General features: G+C 45.7%; 1 protein-coding gene across 1 annotated transcript in view; it reads right to left on the reverse strand.

Moving 5' to 3' along the window:
- Positions 1 to 24,780, reverse strand: part of HS6ST1 (heparan sulfate 6-O-sulfotransferase 1) — a 170,789-nt gene extending 146,009 nt beyond the window's left edge. The window contains exon 1 of the mRNA XM_021393830.1: positions 24,200 to 24,780. Within this exon, the coding sequence (XP_021249505.1) occupies positions 24,200 to 24,717 (518 nt within the window). The 5' untranslated portion in view covers positions 24,718 to 24,780. The remainder of the gene's footprint in view (positions 1 to 24,199) is intronic.

Here is a 24,786-nt window from a genome sequence, read left to right on the forward strand (position 1 = left end):
CCACTCTGTAAGCAAAGTCTCAGCACTGAGTATCTCAGCAGGTTTCAGGCTTGTATCCAAGGTGGTTTGCAATCAGTCTGCAATGCCTTTTGCAACCTGTGCCTGCAAGATTCTTCGTGACTCCTGCCCACTGCCAGTGATGATAAACAAGCAAAAAACACTCAGGGGAGCAAGTTAAAGCTATACTGGGTTACAGCAGTTGCAGAATCCAAGTTAAAAGGCACCTCTTGCCTCTATGGTCATGTGCACATGCTTTCTTAAAACTTTTACTGGCAAACCTGCTGACTTCTTCCTCAAAACTGAAGCATTTGGCAAGAAAGTCTCTGAAGTTAGACATAACTTTGTAATTTTTTTTTAAGTTATAAACACGGGCACATCCTTTTCCATTTCACTGCAACACTCCAAAGCAAATCAAATCAGAGCCAGGACTCCACTTTGCTCTGGACAGTGAAGACTGCAGTTCCCTCAGAAGCTGCTCTGGGTTTTTATTACTTGTAGGAAATCACTTATCATGCAGAAAATGTTAAGTCAAATGGGTGCTTAGATTCCTGTATTTTCTACCTCCCACGATCTTTTGCAGAGATGTGCTTATCAAAGATGAACCACACTTCCTGAGAGTCTGCAAGAACGCAGTAAATTTGCTACTGGCTGGCTGCTATTTCTTCTGATCCTCTTGGTAGCCCCGGGAGTTCACATCTGCTCCCACACCCTTGGAAGTGCCATGTTCCAGGCAGGCAGCTCATGGATGCAGCTACCCCAAAGCAACGTATGTCCTCCAAGAGGCAGCTTGTGGGTGCAGAAGAGAGGGTTAGCTACTTTTAATGCCAACATCTGTTGTAAAAATTACCAACGTTATTATAAAGAAACTTCTGTGTACAAAGTGCACTCATTTTGGACAGTCAGGAAGATATTATCACGGGTAAAAAAATTAATATATTAAACTTCTGTAATGCTGAATAGAACAGTTAAAAATGCATATGTTCTTGTTCAGACAGGTCTAGCATCTCCTGCCTACAAAACAGTTTAATGTCTGCTGAGGGTAAGAAGAAAAACAACACCCTGGGCTGCTCCAAAGGTAATGTCTCCTAGTTTATGATGCTGGCCCATGGCATCAGATGTGGATGTTGGTGGGATGGCAGCAGAGGTTGAGCCTTCACACCAATATCCCGTTATGTGTTGTTGCTGTGTGACAGATGGCAGTGGAGGGGCAGTCTGACAGAATGGCAGCTGATGTGGAAGTGCGGATGGAGAAAAGGGGTAGGATTGAATTCCTCCATGCAGAAAAAATGGCACCTAGTGACAACCATCAACACTTGCTGAACATTGCTGGAGACCAACCAGTGGATGGAGCACAGGCAGCGTGCTTCAGCAGTGGTGACAGTGACAGTGGTCACCTCCAGTGGTACAATATGTACAAGTGCGGCATGCAACTCTTGTTCATTGCTGGCAAAAATGCACAGCTAATGGTGGTGATTACGTTCAAAAACAGTGTTTTGTAGCTGAGAATTTGCTCTATCAAACAGTCTTACTGTCCTCTTTGTATCTGTTGTAGTTTCCATGGAAATGGAAATAAATTGGAGGCATTACTTTTGGAGAGACCTAGGTAGTTCAGCTGAAACTGTAAGTCACCCCCTCTTTCCTAATCTCTAGAACCATAGAAGCCCTCCTTTTTCTCTGAGCAGTGGCTAATCAGTATTAACAACCTCACAAAGATCGTGTCATGGTTTTATGATTTTCGGTTATTGGTATTCCACATCATAACATCATGTAGTGAATGTACCTGGTTCTCAGAAGAGAAGGACTACTACAGTCCCCACGGCACTTTGCTCCTCTGTTACCATTTTCCAGCTGGAGGGAAAAGATAAAAGCTCGCAGTATAAAAACTTGCAGATCACGAGACCTCGTCCCTTTTTTTCCGCCGTCTCTCGTCTTGGCAGCACCTCGCTCTCCAGCCGCCTTATCGTCGGTAGTAGAGTAAGGCCTACCTTGATTTTGGGACATTCTCTCTCTCTGTATTGAATTTATCAGCTTAAATTGTAATTATATTGTATTATAGTGTGTTGTTTTGCATTCCGATATTTTATTTAGTAAATTAGTTTGTTTCTCCTCAGATTGTTGCCGCTGTTCTTTGCTCTCAGGGCCATCTCCCTACCCTTTTCCCCTTTCCCCTTTTCCCGGGACGTGGGCCCTTGGGTCCCCCGTCCCCTTTGTCACGGAATCGGGCCTAACGCCCGTAAACCGTCGACAGATCGTCATTCCCACTACATCAAAGGTATTACTCATCCCAAATTGCTGAGCAAATCGTAGAAAATGTTTCTGTTTGACTCATGAGGTGGCTCACACACCTACTGCTGGGGCCTGGCTGCCCTTCCTGGAGCAGTGTATTGATGGTTTTTATGTTTTTATGATACATGACACCCAATTCAATCATTTTCAGCACTGCACTGAAGAACTGATCAAGGGACACATCCAAGCAGCCAAAGGCACACTACAGTAACCAGGGGATCAGGGGTGGGTTTGTGAGACAGAAATTCCAGGAAAACGAGATCCACAGAGGCATTTTCTCTGTAAGAAGTCTCAGACATTTTTACTGTCCTCCATCAACCTATGATCCCTCCCAGTTATATGTTTTGTTTTTTTTAATCCAATGTGACAGAATTTCCCCTTTCTTTTACATCTTTTCTTCAATATTGACAACAACCCTTTACTGTCACCACGGTGTGCCAAAACAGTGATGCACCTCCTCCTGTGACCACTGTTTCTCTCCCCTTCAACGTGATTCTTACCGGGTGGCACATCAAATGGTAGAAAAACACCACTCCAGATAAGAGCTGGGTAAGTTCCAGCACTAGTCATCTCTTGTGGTCACTAAACTCCTATGTATTTACAGTTCTGAAGCATTCCTACAGAATATCTGCTGTTACAAAAGTAGCTGAACGTCACTGTTAACATGCTGCGGTGAGAGACCTCATCTAACACTACAACCAAACAGCAGCCTTCTGCCAGCAGGGCTTCTGCCCCCAAACACCATCACCCCTAAAGGTACTGATAACTGCAGCAACACGGTCTCTGCTGAGCTATCTTCTGCATTCATATGTCACTAAGTCACATCAGCTCATCCGTTTCATTGCAGAAAGAGAAGATAAAGGTGTTTTTTCAGCCGACACTAAATTATTTCAGGTACATATTTTTTGTTATGCGATTTTATTTTGGACTTGGTTTTTCATTAAGGAATCCATACCTCACACAGAGCAAAACAAGTCACGGCTCCCAAATGGTTCTATCCCCAAACATCTCATTGCTTGCTTACTGCGGCTCATTCATTATTTAAAAGCCCATCCCAATAAATCACTCACAATCATAGAATGATAGAATGGTTTGTGTTGGAAGGGACCTTTAAGATCCCCTAGTTTCAACCCCCTGCTATAGGCAGGGACACCTTCCTCTAGACCAGGTTGCTCACAGCCCCATCCAGCCTGGCCTTGACTGCTTCCAGGGAGGGGGCATCCACAGCCTCACTGGGCAGCCTGTTCCAGTGTCTCACCACCCTCACAGGAAAGAATTTCTTCCTAATATCTAGTCTAAATCTACCCTCTTCCAGTTTAAAGCCATTTCCCCTCATCCTGTCACCATCCACGTTTTCAAAAAGTCCCTCCCCAGCTTTCCTGTAGGCCCCTTTGGGTCCTGGAAGGCCGCTGTAAGGTCTCCTTGAAGCCTTCTTCTCCAGGCTGAAGAGCCCCAGCTCTGTCAGCCTGTCCTCAAGGGGGAGGTGCTCCAGCCCTCTGATCATCTTTGTGGCCCTCCTCTGAACCTGCTCTAAGAACTACATGTCCTTCTTGTGTTGGGGGCTCCAGAACTAGACACAGTACTGCAGGTGGGGTCTCACGATAGAGGAGTAGAGGGGCAGAATCACCTCCCTCAACCTGCTGGGCACGCTTCTCTTGATGCAACCCACGATACGGTTGGCCTTCTGGGCTGCAAGTGCACACTGCCGGTTCACGTTGAATCAACCAACACCCCCAAATCCTTCTCCTCAGGGCTGCTCTCAAGCCATTCTCTGCCCAACCTGTATCTGCGTTTGAGATTGCCCCAATCCAGGTGCAGGACCTTGCACTTGGCCTTGTTGAACTTCATGAGGTTGGCATGGGCCCACCTCTCAAGCCTGTCCAGGTCCCTCTGGATGGCACCCCTTCCCTGTAGGGTGTCAACTGCACCACTAAGCTTGGTGTCATCTACAAATTTGCTGAGGGTGCACTCAATCCCACTGTCCATGTTACCTACGAAGATGTAAAATAACACTGGTCTCAACGCCAATCCCTGAAGAACACTACTGGTCACCAGTCTCCACTTAGACATTTAGCCGCTGACTGCACTCTCTGAGAGCAACCATCCAGCCAATTCCTTATCCAGTGAGTGGTCCATCCATCAAATCAATTTTTCTCTAATTTGGTGACCAGGACGTCATGCAGGACAGTGTCAAATGCTTTGCACAAGCCCAGGTAGATGACGTCAGTTGCTCTTCCTTTATCCATTGATGCTGTAACTCCATCATAAAAGGCCACCAAGTTTGTCACACATACTTGATAAAGATAGGAATTTTAATTATGTAGCACACAACAGCGTGGCGATAACATGTGCTAGAATTCCTTTTAGACAATCACACAAACAGCGACAATCACAGCTTTCCGTGCAAACAACTGCTTTGAAAGGAAGCTGACACAACAGCCCAAGTGAGAAAAAGCCAGCATCACATTTCCTCTTCCTCTATGCATGGCTTCAGCACAGAAAAGGACACTGTCACCAAAATAACATACCTTGGCTGCTGTCTGCTTGTGAAACAGGCTCTGGTGAAGCGAAACACATCTCCATCGTCTCAAGGTTTATAACTATTTACTGGGGTTTCTTAAGTGAGTAAATGCAGTTCAAATGGAAATTGAAATATCTCTTGCAACTCACTATTAGTGTACATTTCCAAGCAGCAAATACTCCAGAAAACTACAGAAATAAAAAGATAGGAGATGCTCAGGAGAATTTGAATATGAACTTGAAAAAAGAGCACTCTAAGAACCAGTCCTAATTATAGCTCTATCCAAGAAATTGTCATGTTATCGCCATATTCCTCGGCTCTACAATTTATTGTTTTCTACATTCCATTTACTTAACTTTTTAAGAAACTAAGATGAAACATTCATTTTTAATATTGCATGCAAAGCTTGAAAAGGTGAAATAAGCCCAGACTCAGTGCCTGTAAGAATTAGGTCTGTTGGCACCTCTGTCACTACTATGCTCTGCAATTTGTTGTATCACACAACACAAAGAATATTTTGACCTCATTTAAAAAAGATAATCTATAAATCGTCATAGAGACTCTGAGACATCTGAGACATCTGAGACAAGCAGCATGCCTTTTGTCATCTTTGGGAACAAAACATCCTCGCTCTGTCTACCACAAGGCCATACCCAGGCCTCCAGGACCCCTGTTTTGCTGCTTCTGAGAGCAGACAACAGAGCTGTGTGGTGTGCAGCTACAGTCTGGGACACAGCATACAGCCTTAGTACTCACTGAGAGCCACTCTCAACTCAGTTTCAAAATGAAGGATGAAATAAATACTTTCATTTTTTTTGCCCACTATCACCTTTTTTTCATAGATGGAGGAGCAAAGCCCAGCAATTGCAGCAAGCCGCCCGAGGCAAAAGAAGTCTTTAAAATGGAGCCCAGCAGGTTGCTCTGATGGAGCCTGGGAAATACCTGTCCTCAGAGACACAGCCATAGAGGTGCCAGTGTGATAACACCCAGACAAGAAGGTTTCATCCCATCTTATGGATGGAGCTGAGCACCCCCAGGTGAACCCAGCACAGCACTCGTGGTGTGGGTGAGTCCCTGGATGCTCTGTTAGAGGCGATGGATGAGTCCTCCTGCCTCTTTTCCCTCCAGGAGGCAAACTGTAGATGTTTCTGCTCATTTCATAGCCTGCACATATTCACTCATTTGGTTATCAAAATATTAGCCGAGGGTGATATGGTAATGTTGTTCCACTGACAACAAATGACTAGACTGCATTTACAACAAGACATGGCTGCAGGCAACGTGCTGCTGCTTCTGTCAGGAACACTTCTCCTGCTCCCTCCCTGCTTGTTTTAGGACTGTCAGTCTTCTGCAAGTGAGGAGTGAACAACCATAAGACAACCATGATGACCGGGAAAGCTACTCCCGTTTTCCATTTAAACACAACTTTATATATGTTCTATATATGCAGGGCATATAATGTGCCTACTTTTCTTTTTATGACTTAGAAATAAAAATAAATGTAGTGGATTTTTACTGTGTACTTGCACTGAACACTGAATGCCATTAAATACTGCGCTGGGCACAGCTTTGGAAAATCAGTAACTTGGCAGGTGCCAGCTGTGCAGCCACATGGTGCCAGGCAGCCTCACTCCTCACTGCCTCCTTGACGAGATGGGCACAAAAGGAAAGATCCAGAACTAAATTCTATGACATGTACACTGGGACAAATGGAATTCAGTGATTCAATGACATTCCTTTTACATCAACTCCTATTCCTTCCTTCTTTACAGCAAGGTGATTTCATTGACTTCAGCTAACTCATGCCCAACTTTGGGCTAGTTAAATGTGAACTTGAATTAAACAATGTAAATATCATGTTCCGAGAAAACGGCTTGCAATCCACACCAACATGCTGCACTGTATCTCGTCAGAACACTTCTGGGAGAAGCGGCTCTGCAATTACCAATCTGCGAGTGCTGCTTGGGCAGGCTTGCTTAAAATAAAAGGCATTGCTAGTTATTTCCAAAACAAAACCAAAGGGCAGGTATTGAAATACAGAGAAATTGGCAGTGGAAACATGGAGCTCCTGCCCTGGGCTGACCAAGTGAAATTCATCTGGGCTTCCTGGGAGGCTGGAGGATGGGGCAGAAAGGGGCACTCTGCAGCCCTGCACATGGTACAGTTCTTGGAGCTGCGAGGCTGTGCACTGAGAACTGATCATACAGATGCTGCCCACAGAGCAGGGCATAAAGCAATCTTCTTCCTCCTTGAAATGGGAAAACAAAAGCCCAGGGAAACCACAGGCCAGCTTCCTATCCCTGAGCACTGCAAGCAGTTTGACAACCAGCAAACAACTTCCCTATTCCTGCTTCCCTGTTCCAAAAATCCATTTCAGCAAAGTGAAGCAGTGGCAGCAGCTCTTCATGGGTTCTCATGCCCTATTGTCATTTTACTTGAAGACTGTGCCACTGTGTTGTTTTCCAGAAAGACCAGCACTGCCCAACTTGCGGCCATCTGGACATGGAGAAGGCCTGGTCTGTCCCTCCTGAACTTGGGTAAGAAAGAACAGCAAAGAATCATTCAAAGCTTTTGGGGAAAATAAATGGTTCTGGACTGCAGAAGGTAATGCTAACTTTGCTCCTTTGTGCAGCACTTATTTCCTTTACAATCAAACCTCAAACCCTAGTCTCAAGTTTTTTCTAGAATCTCTACAATCTGCTAATTTTCCTTCCGGGTAAAGGTGGAGCCAGAAAGTGAGAGGAAATACTAATCCCTGCTTCTCTTTACATGTCTCCAATTTCCAACAGATGGGTCTTTCCTTTACTGACTAGTCTCTCTGCAGATTGCCAGCCACATGGCAGCATAGGATAAAGTGAAGAGAAAAGATAATAGGGCAACCCCCTTGTAAATCCCTTAAATATGTACTGCAGACAATGGACACCACAAAGCAAGGGGAAGGAGGAGGGGGGGTGTTAAGCAACACACTTGGATTACGTCACCTAAAAAACATTCCTCTGTTGCACTGTTCCCATCACTGGTCCTTGGTGTGATTCTGGCCCACGCTGGTCAATGTCCTCCCAAACAAATTTTGGGCATAGCTCAGGAATTAGCGAGGCTCCAGGACCATTGCCAACAGACAGTTCACACACAGCCGTTCAGTTCTGAAGGGTGGCAAGAGTTTTACTTAACAGACTTGTGTTGTTTCATGCCAATTTGCTGAAGAATTATCTGGGATCTTGTAATGTACTGTTAGATACTTAGCCTGAATGGTTTTAACCTAGTCTCCTACTTCAGATCATGACTGGCTTAGGTCAGCTCTGAGTACTTTAACTCATGTTTAACTGGAAAAGCTGCAGATGAATCAGGTCTGCTCTGCAGTGAGGTCCTGCAGGAGATCTGTAGAACAGCCCCTTTTCAAGGCTGGAGTTACAACTGGTAGCAAGATAAACATTTGAAAGTAGGAACGTAACTCCTGAAAAATGAAATCATGGAATACAGATAAGGAGAGAAAAAACCTTCAACAGAAGACAGGGAACAAAAGCTCTAAATTCTCAACAGGCACATCACCTGCAGAAAAGATATTCAAAGATATTCAAGGTATCTGAACACCTCCAACAGAATTACACATCTGATTTCTGTTTAGCATGGTGGGTTTATTTGTAGCATTTATATGTAAGGTTCAAATGGTGTGTAAACTAATTCCCACGCCTGCATTTCTTTTTAACAGCTTAGCAACAACAGAAATAAATGTTTCTAACTAAGGAGTAGTCAGTAGCAGACTCAAATATATGAGGTTCCTCTCAATTTACCTGGAGGTGTTTCTGAAGCAGTTTCTGTCCTTGGGTCCTGACAGAACGACTGACATCAGGACGTAGTTCAGCAGGAGAACATGAATGTTGTCACTAACACCACTGACCTCTGTACATAGTTTGAGCTGCTTGTAGACAGGACCATGCAGAAAAGCTTCACAACAATTTCAGTCATTACATGCATATCCACACAGCTAAAGGACTCATACCACGGACACTACAAATAAAGTTGCAAATACTTAGTTTTAATCCAGCCCAACTACACTCCACAGAATGCACAAATCCCCCATGGAAAAGGCAGCATGCTGCATGCCAAAATAGACTGTGCTGGAATTAAAAACGCTGCTCTATTTTGTTTCCACCTCCATGCTCCCATTCAGTGCACACTGACTGCTCTCTTGAAGTGTCAGTGTGAGAGGCAAGAGGCAACAACTGGCAAAACATACAGAGAGGCTGTCACCGTTTGATGGAAGCATGATGACCTCTCCAGAGTTCCTTGCCAGTATAAGTAATCTGGGCCTTTACAGAGTCTTTGGACAAGGTTTCTAATAATGCATTTCCTGCCAAAATTTAGAAATACAAGTCAACATTCTGCTGTAATTCAAACATGCTGTGCGGGATGGCATAAACCTTTTTTCTTTTCAGTAATGTTGCTACTTAAGTCAAGTGTTTGGCACTGGAGTGACATAGATGTCATTCCATTATCTGCTGAAGGAGATGAAAATGAAAGCAAAGAGCGAACCATGCTCTTTTACCTCACCCCTTCAAATCCCACAGTTGAAGGGGAAAAAAACCAAGAATCTCTCTTGCTGCTGAAAACACCATTATATCTTTCTTAACAAAAACAACAAAACCCAAAAAATCACCTAACCAAACAAAACCAAACAAAAAATCCACACAGAAAACCAGCCTCTGACAGTCCAGAGGGATGCTTTGTTGCTTCTTGCTGAGGACTGACTGCTCCGGGAAATATGTGTGTGAGCAGATGAATATGGTCACGCTGAACTTAATGCCTGTATCCCACAAAGCAACAGGGCTACAGAGCTCAGAAGCTGGGCAGCAGGCTGCACATCTATGGCAATTCTTATGAAGATTGTCCAATGACAAAAAGGTTTCTCCTCAAAGGCGCTGCTCCAAAAGTTGCTTTTTCAGAACTTCTGGCATGTGTACTGTGTCCGACCAAGCTTCCCACAGCCTAAGCCTCCCACATCTCTGTAGAAACAGAAAGCTGGATGTGTACCAGCCAAACCCAGGAAATAACCTGTCTGAGACAGCACCATACAAACTTAACCAAGTAAGAGCGCAACCTCACTGAGGATGTACAGAACTCAGCCAGGAAAAGCCTAAACGCAAATGGAGGTTCTTGGCCAACGAGCCAAGATGCCTCGCAGTGTTCTCCTGCCACCTCCGCCTTCTTCCAGGACGTAGTCTGAGGCAGCACATAATTCCAGGTAGCCCTACCACACACGGCCAGACAAAGATTAATTACACCAGAGCCCGTCTGGCAGCCAGCAAGGCCAACTGCTGCATGCTGTGAGAACTCGAGCCTCTGTTCTGTCAGAGGAGCCCTTTCTGCCCACTCCAGAAAGGAGCAGTATGGCCTGCAGTGACACTGGAGCTCAGACAGCTGGCGGGGCCGGTCCAACCCTGGCCCTTAAACCGCTGAGGGGTCCCCAGAGCACCTCTCCTGGGACCATCAACTGCAAGTGCTATCCGTGCTTGGATTTCAGCCCTAAACTGGTGAAACTAAACCCACACTTCCCTCCTCAGTGGCTATGAATCCCACAACAGGTTCATTTAGTTCCGCGGCTTCAAGCCAAATCAGCCAATTCCATCTTTCTCAGGGTTAGCCATGTGCCCGCATCTGTAGTGCTCACACAGTTCCCACTACCGGCAAAGAGCACTGCTGGAACCAAAAGAAACACAGTGAGAACCTGTGGCAGAGATGCTCACTGACCTCCCTTGGGATCCAGATGGCTCACTGCAGTAATGCAGCTCCCCTCCACCCCAACTCAGCGCGTTTTACAAAGTATTATTTCAATGTATGCTATCACATGAATTTACAGCATGCTGCGTGTGTAAAAATAATAATAATACTAAAAAAAAAAGTGGCTATGTTTCTGTCCCACAGTCAGAGTGAGGCCTACTAGCAGAGCTGGGCCTCTCCAGCAGCTCACACCCTGTGTTCCTGGAGTCACACCTCTATGCCTCTTCCTTCAGAGCCATCCTTTCTGCTATAAAAAGCAGCCTGGACTTCACACTCTTGACTACAGAAATTCTGAGAACCTGAATTTCATGTTTAAAGTCCAGATCTACTTTTAATTCTGGTGCTAACACAGTGCCTGTCTGTGCCTTCCTGCAATCAGAAAGCTGCTCCTGCCTGCCTGGCAAGCTGACAGTTCCATCTTTATTAAAAACTTCTTCAGAGCTTTCAGTTGCTCTGCAATATTGCCATTAAAAGGAAAGGAAAAATAAGAGCTCAGTACCTTCCCAAGCTATTGAAGTGACTCCAGGTGTGATTACATCCAGAAGACCCATTTCAAATGCTGGGCTTCTGCTCCCACTCTGCATGTCGTTGAGGCAGTATCTCTAAAGTAAGTTGAAGTTAGACATTTTTGGATACTTCCAGTTTGGATACTCCTTATATTAATGCGCTGGAGTGAGACAGCTAACAGAACTCAGGATTGTTCTAGAGCAGTTTCAACACTGCTCTAGACACGATTCAACAAATGTGACATACTCAGTACCTGCGTCCCATTCTGTCACCACTTCTTTATTTACAGAGGGCAGAGGAGCACTTTCGCATGACAGGAGAGGCTTGCTAATCAAATCAGAAATCATCAGAGGGAGCTTTATAACATCATGAATGACTCAGCCACACACATAGCTCACTTCATCTAATTCAATCTTAGGTGCTCAACTAAGACTGCAAAAGAATGAGGGGTCTATTTAGTGCCATATTGAGAGCTGCATTTGTAGAGAGGACATCTGTCACCTAAGAACCACATTCAAACTACCAAACAGATGGATACAAGCTTTTAGCACTTTAAGCGTGTCCTGCATTGATCTGGGGATCTGGGGGCAAGAAGCTCCCATATCTCCTTATACAACCTCGAGGTACCCATCCCATCTCTAACCAAGCACACCACTTACAAATACCATTCCATTCCTCCTCCCTTTCCTGCACTACCATCAGCTGTGTGCTGAAAAGAATGAATGAATTTCTCAAAACTTGCCGACAGTTTTCCCATACAAACTCAGAGGTGTGATTTAAAAGCGTGTCTTGGATGCCTGTGTGCTTTTATAAAGGGAGCTTAAACAACAAGGCCTTTGTTTCAACTTGCATCATCCACCAGGGTGGAAAAAAAAAGATTATGTGACAGGTAGTGAAGTTCTAGCTTTAGCCATTAGTCACATTTAAATGGGTTATAAATAGGAAAGGGGGAAGAAAGGCCAATAAACAGAATGAATTGGTGTAACAAGCTCCTTCTCTGAGCTCCTTTACCACTATAAACACTTGTTTAATTGTCTTCTGGAGCACGAAGCCTGTATTCTTAATTGTAAAAATCCACCAAAGTTCAGAGCTGCTACTCACACCCAGTAACTGGATTTGTTTAAAGGGAGGACTGTTTGTCCTTTATCCTGTGGGAAGTTGTTAACACCCAGTCACTTCCCCCTCGTATTCTCTCCTCACTGACCCCAGAGAGACCACTCCATGTGAAAGAGAGGGTTTTTTTTTTCTCTAGGAGACAAGAGTATTGGAGCAGAATACACTACATCATTCAATCATTCAATACACACTCAATCCTGAAATACACGAGAACTTCATATCCAGCACCTTTGGAATTCACTAGCTCTGGGTCTGAACGGTACCAGAATTTTTTGTGCAGATTATTCAATGTTATTTTTAGAATTACCCAAGACAGCAGCTTGTTTAGAGTTACTTAACCTATCTATTTTAACTTGGTTTAAACTTCCGTAAACATCCCAACACAAACACATCCTCATGAAAAGAAGGAGTAAAGAGGCATTTCAGTTCTTGGGCATGTAATTCTACTGACTTCCACAAGAGAAAGCTGCTCTCCAGCCCTTTTTGAACTAGGCAAAGTCTCTAACTCTCTCTTACCTGCAACAGTAGAGTTGACAGATGTATCTGTTCTTTTGTTCTCATAAGCAGTTACTTCCAGATTTGGGATTGGCAAGGCTTCAACCCAGAAAACAAGATTTTTCACCACAATCCCCAAATAGCTTAACAAGTCAGGAAATACCCCAGTTAGGAAAGAGGGGGATTCATCCTGTCTGAACCACTTGGCAGGCCCAGCACCACGTCTCCCAAACATCCAAGAAATCCACCCTCCAATTCCTGCAGGATTTCCAGCTGTGTTGTGCTGACAGCCAGTGCTTCATCTCACCACCCGCTATCCACCAGGCATGCAGGGAAACCACTGATCATCCAGCAGGTTTTATAAACTGCAGCTGCACCCTTTCCATCACGATTTATATTGTCACTTTTGTCCAGCTACACCTCAAGTATCAATTCCTCCTCCGTCAACACGAGAGCACAAAAAAGAAAAAGCTCTTGTCAAGCAGGCCTTTCAAGAGAAAGCCTCGAGGGGAGGTTATTTCCAAATAGAAGTAGTCAGGCAGAGGACAATTTGCAGCAAGATTTACTTCTGTGCTTCTTCCAGGATATTTACAAAACCAATTTAGAAGATCTTTACTTATCTGACTGAGGGAGAGGAAGCCTTCACACAGTACCTTGTTGCCCAGCACAGGCTCACTCCTCTGACAGATCCTGAGACAGCAAAGATCATCCTGCCCAACCCTGCCTAACCCACTGGTGTAAGCATATGGCTGAGCTCAACTAGGCACTGCAACCCTAGATTTGGTGTTACAGTATCACAGCAAGCTGTTTACCCTTTGCCTCTTTTCTGTATTAATAAAAGGAACACATAGTATCCTGGTTCAGTGTGGCACAGAGATGAGCAGCTGTACTGCAAAGGAATTAGAAGATACAGACCATGCGTGCGCACACTTCCCATCCCTATGTTCTTCAAGAGCAACAGCTCTTACACACCTTTGCTAGGTAACAGCTTCTTCATCTGTGGCTATGAGCCTGTGAAACTAATGGGACACAAGAATTTCTGTACTTTTCCGCAGGCAACTTATTACCAAGGCAGTACATCCACTAGAAAATACAAGAAAATCGTACTGCTACTGAAATCATTCAGGTCAGTTGGCAAGCAGCCCTTTCACTGGATGTGAAAAGCAGGCCCCCAGATTCTCTGCTGCCCCTTCACCATGATGGCTGCGCTGTTCACAAACATGAGACTAACACCCATGGAAGCAAGAAGCTTCCATTTTCACGCGCCAAAGGCATTTGCTGCTGGTGCTGCTTCCTTTGCACACTGCTGCCAGCCACAAAGGAGAAGCTTGTGCGCTTCCATGATGGGAGCAGGGAGTGCCACATTGCCCCTGGTAACCTGAGTGAGCAGCTCCTGGGCACGGGGTTCAGCTGCTGGGCAGGGGCAAAGCCTGTGCTGAGCAGCTCCAGCACACAGCGTCCCCCTGCACTTACGTATCACCTTACAGCTCACTAACATGAATGCTAGATGAGCAAATTGTGCGCATAACCCAGCCTCAGCACGGTCAAACAAACCTACAAACATGTCTGAGCAAGTCAGAACAGCCAGCGTGTTAGAAAGGATTTCTGCTAGGTGCCCTGCAGTACCTAGTAAGGGGCTGCAATCCTGTCTGTGTAACACAGCTCACATGCCCCTGGCTGGGCCTTCTGCTGGGATGGAGATGGGAGGGACAGCTTCCTACCAGTTTCCAGTGGGTGAAACCGTACTTGAGTAAATAGCACTGCTTTCACCATCCCATCCCAAAGGGTCAGACAAAGCAAGTGTGTTTCTCCTGCTGATAGCCACTGTTCTGAGTGCCTAGGAAACACTTCAGGCAGCTGCAGCTATATTTCTTCACAGGAACTGCTGCCATGGCAGGTTAGCACCTATGTAAGAAGTTATGAGCTTAGTCCAGAGGACTTCAGTGATGTTCTGAGTAAAGAAAGCAGAAGACTGACACATACTAACCCAATGGCTATGACAGCCATGCAGAGTCAGCCCATTCTACAGCAATCAGGATGTTCTGGGACACACAAAACCAGCCCCAGACAGCACAGATATGATTCTTTTTCCTCACACACCACCATGTATGACAGCAGCCATCTACCCATTTTACTCATGGACCACCTCACTAGCTTACCATGCAGCGACCTGTTTCTCAGATTGGGAAGACTGAAAGGACCACGCCAGAATTCTGTGCCATGGCCACTGCAAGCTGATCCCTTTCTCAGTGGTATTCCTGATTTCTGAAACTCCTCTGAGCTTCAGCTGGGCTGCAGAGGAAAGATAATTCCCTTCTTCAGTGCGCTGCTGCATCACAGTAGCTGCTCTCAGCAGCACATCACAGCATGCAAAGCTTTCAGACAAAACCTGGACCTTTTCAGTTGTCTCAGGACAGCCAAGATTGAGCTGTTTGCATGGCACTTGCCAAATAATTGTTCCAAGGACTAACCCAAATAATATTACTGGAATATATACTTTGCAATTGCTAGTTAAAGATCTAAATGTGATCTTCTTGTGAGGCGAGAGATGAAAATCTTTAACATTTCCTAAGCTAACGCTTAAGTCTCACACCCTGAGGTATATATATACTATATTTATTCACACTAGACTTGTCAAGTATTTTTCTTCCATGTTGCTCTCTAGTTATGATTCCTTTAAAGAATTATACACATTTTCAGTGTCAAGTCCTGCAGAACTCACAAGGCAAAAAGATCTGGTGGAGCATGTGTCTGTTTCAACACAGGCCAGAAAGGTAAACTGTGTCCCCATTAAAATCAAAGACTTAATGGTTATTTAACAAACGGCTTTATTGTTAACTAACATACCACCTGCAACAGGAAAATCCTAGTCAAGGTGTACGTAGAATTTTTTGCTAATAACATTGTGGCTGCTCTTTTTAGTCTCTTCTTAACACGTCCAAGTCACAACATCACTACAGTGTTCTTAACTTTTGCAGTAACAACAGGATTTAAAAAAAAAATATCAAAACTTGTGTCATTCTGCAATTTTGTTTTATTTTAACACTTGGAGTCAACATTATCTTAAAAACGAAAATTACACTCTCATATAAACTGCTAGCCCACTTGCCTGCTTGGAGCCTGTCTATCTTATGAATATTCCATGTTGAAAACTGGTAACTGGCTAACGTGCAGTGGCTGCTGAAAACAGCCATTTGCTGATTCTGAATATCTGCAACACGTGCATTTGCTAGACATGACTGGCTCCATAAGCAGGTGTCAGCTTCATCCAATTTGGTAAAAGTCATGAAAACAACCCTTTCTGAGTACTGCTGAGGCTCATCCTAAGACGGTAATACCTCACTCAAAAGATTTGAGTGTATTGACTGTATTAAATTTGACTGTTGAGATTAACAGTTGTTTCTAATGTTGGCAGAGTTATCTTTTGCAAGCCTTAAAAAGGAGGCTCTTTGAAAAGCAGAACAAGAGAAAACATAAATAAACGTTCCAAGACACGAGAAGCATTTGTAAATAGATGCATGGATTCTCTGTTTCTGGGAGAAGAGTGGTTCACAGTGCTGGAGTAAGACCACTCTCTCCATCACAAGCAGAATCTGAATTAAATATAGAAAACACGGGACAATTCTGTAGTGACTTCTTGTCATGTTATGCCTCAAGCTGCTCATCCGTTCGGCTTCAGAAACACTTACATGCATCCGAATGGTAAATGTGAACTACATTCACATCATGACTAACAAGAGGAGGAGGAAGATGCTCACACAGTGGCGGGCTGAATTTATGTGATAAGTGGACTGGGCATATCTGAAAGCAGGACTGAATGCACCTGAAAGTTAAAGACATGATGGAAGTGGGGACTGCTGGCTAACACAGAGTTCAAGCCCCATCTCTAGTAACTTGTGACTGAGAAGTGTTAGACAGAAGTAGGTCTCTAAAGTGATATCAAACCCACTGGTGGCAATGGTAGGAGTCCTGATACACGTAACACACTGTGGTTGTTAAAAATACAGGACCTCACCACACTGAAGGTGAAATCAATTCTGAATTCTTTGGCCAGAAGGTCTAAGGCTCTATTGGAGACAGACCACGTACACATTAGGAAGATTATTATTGTTTCTAAACCTTTATGGAAATTGGTGAAAAAAGAAAAGAAAACTTCCAGGTAGACAAAGGCTTGAGATTATTTACCTTGTATGCATTATAAAGAATAACATCAACAGTAACACAACTGTAGGATCAGTGATAGGAACTCCACTCATACACTTAGAACTGGAAGAAAGACCAAGATCCAGTTTTGTCCCTCTAGGAAAAAATGCCAAGGCATTCTCTGATCTGCAAAGGGCTTCTAAGCACGTACACCAGCGTTCTTGTACAGTATACAATGGATGAGGTATTTCTCTTAACGTGGACTTTCACCCAAGCGGCCCCTACTGCACGTGGTTCATCAGCCAGGAATAGACTGTCCAGCCTTCCTCCGTGAAGAACTACACACATCACATCTGCCTCTTCTCTTTCCGAAGACCTAAAAAGAGGTACAAACAATAGAGAAGAAGGAGAGAGTAGCAGAAGGTAATCTCGTCTTGATTGATTTAAGGCATGTTAACAGAAGGGATGGCTGACTGATTATGATTACACTCTGCAATTCCTGTGCTCCTCGTTCTTTCCCCATCTCCAATTGGAAAGCAAAAGCTGCCAGGAAGCTGATGAGTCAGCATGCTGCTGCTGTTTGTCTTAGCTATGAGGCATCGATTTTTTCCCAATGCTTTGATATAGGGTCACAGGTAACCTAAGTAAAATCTTTACCGAGAGCAAGCAGGTCAGGCAGTAAGCGCTGTTAGTTTAAACAAAAAAAAGTCAATTCTATTCTTACAGTACTTGTTTGGACATTTTATTTTTCTAAGAGACCTGAGAGGAAAAAAAAAACACAAAGATTTTTTCTCTCAGATGTTTAAGATAAAAGTAAGAAAGAATCATGCGTATTCTTCACAAAATCTTTCCAAACTCTGAATATCTCCCTGTGATCAGGTATCTTATGCACATGTATGTCTAATTAACACAAGAACAAAGGCTAAAGTTTGGAATAACTCCAATACATGGAAGGAGTTTTTACAAGGTACTACTTCAGCACTTCTCCAAAAGCCAGGCTCCTTTCAACAGACCCAACATCAGACAATGAGAAGACATTTGGAAACTTCAAGCAAGGCTGTTTGGCCAGAAAACCTTACATTCCTTAGTACTTCAAGGCTAACATCAACCAAAGAGAAAATCTGGTAAAAACACAAAGATGGATCAGGAAGCTCAGAGAGCTCCCCCCACTGCATGGAAGAGCTCTGAAAGAAGAAAGATAAAGTTTCCATCTGCAGTGAGGTGTAGCAGCAAAATGCAATGTCACACCATAAAAACTTAATTGCAAATCACTGTTTTCTTGTTTAAATTGGCAGGAGACTGTGAAATATTTCCTCTATAAAAATATAGGTGAGCTGCTATGTAGAATTCACCATTAACGGAGGGGAAGGGAGGGAAGCAGTGAGCGAGGTAGCAGTAGAGTGTTGAGAAACCAGTTGGTTCTGGAAGTCATTGGGCATGAAGGGTCTGTACATTACAGTGTAAGTCTAAGACTCTAGGCAAAGCCAGCTTTAAGGCAGCCCACTTAAGAGCTGTCTTAGGCTGTGAATGAACATAGCAGCAGGTGCTATTTACTACATAGCTCACAGTAGTGCAGTAGCTGTATGCAGAGGTATATAGGTGAATGCACTACATAATTAGTACTACTAAGAAATTCAGGACAACAGAAGTTTTTCCAGCCCTTTCTGGCTGCCTCATCAACACGGAGGTACCCCAGAACATTTCATATCCTTGGCTATACGTGGCAGGTTGTAGGGATGCAGCAGCATTGAGCCCAGCGTATCACATATCTAAGGTGAAGCACAGCAATGAGAATGTGTGTGCACCATTGAATACAAACAGAAACAACGAAGTCGTATCAAGGATGTGCTTTTCATTTGACAACCTCCCTCAGCACAGACCTCTCCTGAAAACAGTTTTCCTAGTGATGAGCTATCTCCCACTCCAGGAGCCACGCGCTGGTGAGAGGCTTCTCCTTGGGCAGCAGCATACCAGACTCACTGAAGTATCCTCTTCAGGTCTGAAACTTGACATGCTACACAACAGGTGTTAAAGGCTCTTTGTGTCCTTACCGTAATCATCCTCAAAGGACTCTTCAAGACTGGTTCTCAGACTGGATTTTCAGCAAAGTACTCTGTTATGGAAACAGTAGAGGGGTGAACAGAAATACGCCAAATGGCACTTATAGAGACTGCGTCACCTTGAATTGATGCTAGTTCTTAAGTTTTCCTCATCAATCCCTACTTTAATTCCATCTGAGAAAATAAAAATTTTGTCACTGGCTCTAAGGCCAACCACCATTTCAGAAACAGGAGAAGCTGCACTGGGCTCCATCAGCTCCGCATTCCTCCTGCACTCCATGCACACTATATCCCTGCCTTTGCTTAGGAAGATATTAACTTCTGATATTGAAGTATCATTTCCTTCCACCCATATCAAGCAAGATGGTATCAGCAGCTATCACAGTTGTGATTATTAGGAATTAAAGTCCATGCTGTATCTTTGCTTGGTAAATATCACTTCAGTTGGTAAAAGAAAATTTCTCTGTTCTAATACTTCCCAGAAATACAAGCATAAATAAAGATAAGCTGTGCTGCTTTCCTTTTTCTAATGCAAGCAGAAGCCCAAGTGTTCACTGACAAAATATTATTTCAAGCATTACTATTACAAATTTGTAGAGCCCAGGTGACCCCTCTGCTGGCTCTGCCCGTCACTGCGGGCACTGACCTCTGGGCGAGGGACATGCTGGCACAGAGTTCCCCAGAGTGCTGGCAGGAGTGGGAAGTGTGAGCACCACTTACAGATACAATTCAGGGCACAGCACCAATTCACCTCTGAAACAAACTCACCAAAAAGTCAACTCCAGACCTGCAAATCCAGACAGCAAGTAGCCAGAAGGTTCTGCTGGGTGCTGACCATGGGGAGCCCAGCCCTGATGTGGGGCAAGCAGGGTGCCCGAGGGAAGGCTAGTCTCCCCTCCCTCCTGGGAGGAACAGATGGCTGGAGGAAGGCAGAACAGTAGTAATCTCTGAGCTAAAACGTAATCTCTTTGAGCGGTGTTTTCTTAAGAGGCAAGATGACCTCCACCAGTTCACATCCTAATATCCGACTGAAGGCCTTTGCCAGCATCCTGCCAGGAAGCCAGACATACCCAGACGTGCCCTACCCAGTCACACCAGTAAGCCTGCGGCTGTTCTATCAGTGCCATCACCTGCAGAGCACATTATTTTCTACCTAAACGCCCCTACAGTTTTAATTAACTCCAATTTTCTTAAATCACAGGTACTTGTTCCTAAATGCAGAGATCCCAAGGCGGCATGCTCAAGGTTGCACCAGTTTGGAAGAGACATACAAGCACCAAAAGTGCTCAAGGAGTGGCAAAGAGTGGGAGGGACCTCTACTTGGCACCTCAACTGCACACACTAGGGCTGTCAGCAGAGCCTTGGAAGCAGGCACCACTCCAACCACCATCCTTCACAGTTTTGTAGACTGTAATTTTTAAGCAACTGAACTCCAAAAAGTTATGTGAAGGAATGTGGTGGAGTGTATCAGCTGTGCAGGGGCAGCAGACCGTTTGTCTAAGGCAACGGAGGTATCTAAATCAGCACTGCACACAGCATCCAGTTGGGTCATCACATTTCAAGTCAGCCCTTTTAAAGTAATTATTTCTGTATTGTTTGAAAAAAAGAAAAAGTGATTATCCAAACATCACCCAAAGCAGCATATATTTTTATTTGCTAAGTGGGAAAGGACAAAGGTAAAAAAGCCAAACCTGACATCTGGTTAGAAAGTATCTGCAAACTTCTGAGGCAGGAAAACAAAATGACTATGTTATGGCACCACATTTATGTAAAAAGCAATGAAATACAGCCAAATGCATACAATTATGCAAAATCAAGACAATAAAAGCATACGCTCAAGCAGGGATGTATCTAAGGTCACATCCTCTTGCTTTGCCAACAGAAGAAAAAAAAAGTAATTAAACAATAATTTATCCAAAAGTATTAGGCTCAAATGAATAAAATACCTTAAGTTTAAGGCAGCTGCTTGAGAGTTTAAATTTTCAGCTACTTTTAGTTACAACAAGGTAAAGATCTTCCGCACAGAATGCTCTGGCCTTCAGAACTGATGGGCTGCTTTCTGGGTAGCACAACTGGATGCAAGAGAGACGGGGCTGTGTGTCGGACCCGGGGCTGCACAGCACCCCACATGCTGGGGACGTAAGGGAAGAACCAGGCCACGGAAAACAGGTTTATATTGACACTTCCAACCAATCTGTAAGAGAAAATAGATGGGGCCAACCAAGTGAGTAAAGGCATCCCTCGCTCTCTGCAGATGGGTGTTCACCAGCCCAGCACACAGCTCCACGAAGAATAAGCCTGAGCTCGTAGAAGTGCTAATGTTACAGAAGCAATTTGGAAGGGCCCTCCATTTGCAAACAGTTGGTCTCTTGACAATGTGTCTCCACAGCTCCTAAACACACATATAATAAAAACCTCATCAAGAACAGATCCCAGCAAGGGGACAATCTGCAGTTGGAAGCTGTGAAAGTTCTCACTTTGGGAAAACCACGCCAACAAACTGCTGAGCTCCATTAATGGTTTCTCAAAAAATAAAAAACCAACACACAAAGCAACAAACCAAAACATACGCTGTAAACAGCTTTATCCGAGAGAGATTCTAAACCTTGGGCCCATCAGGTTTGATAACCTGCAAGGACAACAGGGGAGCACCCGGTTTTGCGAGTGCCAGGAGCACATAGGTGGGAGGGCACCAACCTGGTGTCCCCCAGCACCCAAACGGCGCTGACAGTGGAGCGTGGCTTTGTGTTGGAGTCAGCGGAGGAGATGGTATCTCTCGCAGCATTAGGGTGAGGCAAATGCAAGGGAGCAGCTCACAGAAAGTGCTTAGCCCCTGCTTTCTTAAAAATATCATCACGATGACTCAAAGAACAAGTCCCAGCGTTATCTGCTTTTTTAAGAAGTCTTTCCCAGCAGTTATTTAGGCCCGGCAGCACAAGGACTGAACAAGTCTCCATTCCCAAAGTCTGGAATTTGCCCTTTACTAACACTGCAGCCAGCGGAACAGATGGATGCAGCCAGCCCCGAGCTATGAGCCCCACAGGGCCCCACACTGCACGGCCCAAACAAACCCACTGCACAAAGCACAACATTTACTTCAAGAAATGCCTGTCTAGGAGTCCTCTGAATACAAAACAGGAAAAGACACAGGGGGGTGGGGGGTAAAATGGCACAGTAATGTATTATTATTATTATTTTTTTTAAGAAGCGTGCTGGCCCATTAGAGCTAAAACACCCATCTTTGGCTGTTTATCAACACAAAAAAAAGAAAAAGGGAAAAAATGCCCTCTTTGGAAATCCAAGGCTCCCAGTCATTAAGTCTAACACAGAGCAGCAGAACAATAAAAAGAACAATTGCATTGTAAATTTATGTACCCTGCACAGGTTATGGAATGTAGTGCAATAGGGCACTGTGCAGTGATAAAACCGCATTCCTTGCAAAGTTAACAGCTCTAAGCTCATGATTTGTACATGTGGGCAATGCTGAATGACCTTCATGCTTTCCAGCACTCACAGGAAGGGAGGGAGATTTATCTGCGAGCACAAGTCAGCGGGTTTGCTTTGCAGGACAAACATAGGGTTTGAGGAACAAAGCTTTAAACTCAGCGGTAAGGAGCAAATGCAGGGGTTGGTACGCCAAGTTTAAAAGTGAATTCAAAGCCCGCACTCCAAAAAATTGAGTGGATAATAGTGGTATCTGAGTGAACCCTGCCTGAACGGGTGTTTGCTGCATTTTTTTTTTTTTGAAAAAAGAGAGATTTTCGCAGTTCAGACCCATCACGCACAGCAGCCCCTCTAATGCACCTCACGTAAAACAGTTCTGATTCCCCATACAAGATACAGCGTTCACAATGGAGAAATAAAGTTGCATTGCTCTTAGTGTAAGAGGCATAACGCAAGACCAAGTGTTTTCTGAGCAAGAAACCCCATCAGCCACATTATGTTAAACAAGCATGGCCTGCCGTAATCCCAGTTCTAGGGATGGAACAGCTTTTCAGAGGGTGACCACTGAGCCGGACTGCAGTGCGAGGCAGCGCTGTCCTGGAGCACTGCTATGGAAACAGGCAGCAGCTGCCCACTGCACCAACATCCCAGCACATCGCAGTGTGTCTTTAACCGACCACAGTGATAAACCCTCGGTTATCTGAGCGTGCACACTGTAGCTCTCACACTGCTGGGAATGGAGCATAGATAGTATAGATTAAAGGGAAGCAGGGAGACTGCACTCAGCAGAACTGTTTCTGGGCACACAGAAGGAACAGGGCAGGAATGGTCACAAAACGAAGACAGCTATGAAGCCAACAGCTCTTGGAGCTCCAAAACCAAGCAGCACAGAGCACTGTGATGAGGTGAGAAGCTGCTGGGGCTCAGCACGCCGTGTTCTGCACGAAGGGGCTGCCGGCCGCTTCCCACCCTGCAGGCACGGGGACCCATAGCCGCAGCGTGGTACCGGGGCTGCTGACTGCAGCATCTGGCACACGACCGCCAAGGACGCACGAATCATAGAATCATAGAATCACAGAACTGCTCAGGTTGGAAAAGACCTTCAAGATCATCAAGTCCAACTGCAAGGCACTGATGGGATCTGCTGACCCGCACGGGTTTTTCTGTACGGTTAATGGTTTGCTAGCCAAGTGCCAAGGTTCACCAGACGGCACTTTCTCACTTCTTTTTGGAAATGAGATTTGAACGTTGCGCATTCTTCATCGGACCTCGGCAGAGCGCAGCCCGGTGGTTCGGGGCGCTTTCCCCCGAGCTGCTTCGGGGCGCTGCCGGTGCCACAAAGGAGCGGCCCAGCGGCTCCGTCCCACCCGGCTGCACCGGGGCGGGCAGCGGCAACCCCGCGGCTGAGGCGCGAGGAAAATGCTTCAAGCGGCTTTAGGGAACGCGGAGAGAAAGCAGCAGCGATGCTATGGCACTTTCTTAAAGGTCACTTTTCAGTAATGGGATTATGTATGGCATTAACAATGCACGTAGACACAGAGCACATGGCACAGGAAAATGTTAGCGTAGGAAACTTCAAGGCAAAGAGGAGACGGAGCCGCGATCAAAAGCATCGATACGGAGGAACAGTGCTCGGTTAAAAACCCCAAAACTCGTGGCACGAGCGGCACAGAGGTGTGCCGGATTACGCGAACACCACCTCTGAAGGTTCAGATAGGAGCCACCGTCTTTAGGAGCACTCCCACAGAGAGCCCCCCACGCACGGGAGACCGGGGCGGGATGCGGGGCACGGTGCGGGCAGGGGGATCGCGGGTCGCAGCGCGCGGTGCCGCACCGCAGAGCGCCGTACCTGGGCGTCCGGTTGGGCGCGCTCTCGCGGCGGCCCAGCACACCGGGCACGCAGTTGGTGAGCTCGGTCCAGTCGGCGTGCAGCCCGCAGCTCCAGCCGGTGGAGAAGCGGGAGAAGAGCCAGGTCTCGCGGCGGTTGGGGCGGTAGCAGGTGCACTTCTTCTGGCCGGGCCGGCAGTCGCAGGGCACCTCCAGGCGCACGTTCTGCACCAGGTGGCGGCCGAAGGTGGTGCCGCCCGTCTTCTGGATGTGCAGAAACACGATCACGTCCTCGCCCTTCATGTCGAAGGCGAGCTCCCGCTCCAGCTCGCGCACCGGGAAGTAGTACTTCTTCACGTAGTGCGGGTCCGGCGTGGGGAACAGGTCCGGCTCCTCGGAGTAGGGGCGGCCGCTGGGCGCGCCCAAGCTCAGCCCCGGCCCCACGTACTGGTACAGGATGAGCATGAAGCACACGGATGCGGCCACGATCAGCAGGAACTTGCTGGTCCTCTCAACCATGGTCCTCCCCGCGCGCTTCATGTGTCACCATCTCCCGGGGCCGCCGGCGCTGGGCGGGCGGCGGGGCCGGGGGCGGGCGGCGGAGCCGGG

Source organism: Numida meleagris, chromosome 4 (assembly GCF_002078875.1).
Source record: "Numida meleagris isolate 19003 breed g44 Domestic line chromosome 4, NumMel1.0, whole genome shotgun sequence".
NCBI lineage: Eukaryota > Metazoa > Chordata > Aves > Galliformes > Numididae > Numida > Numida meleagris.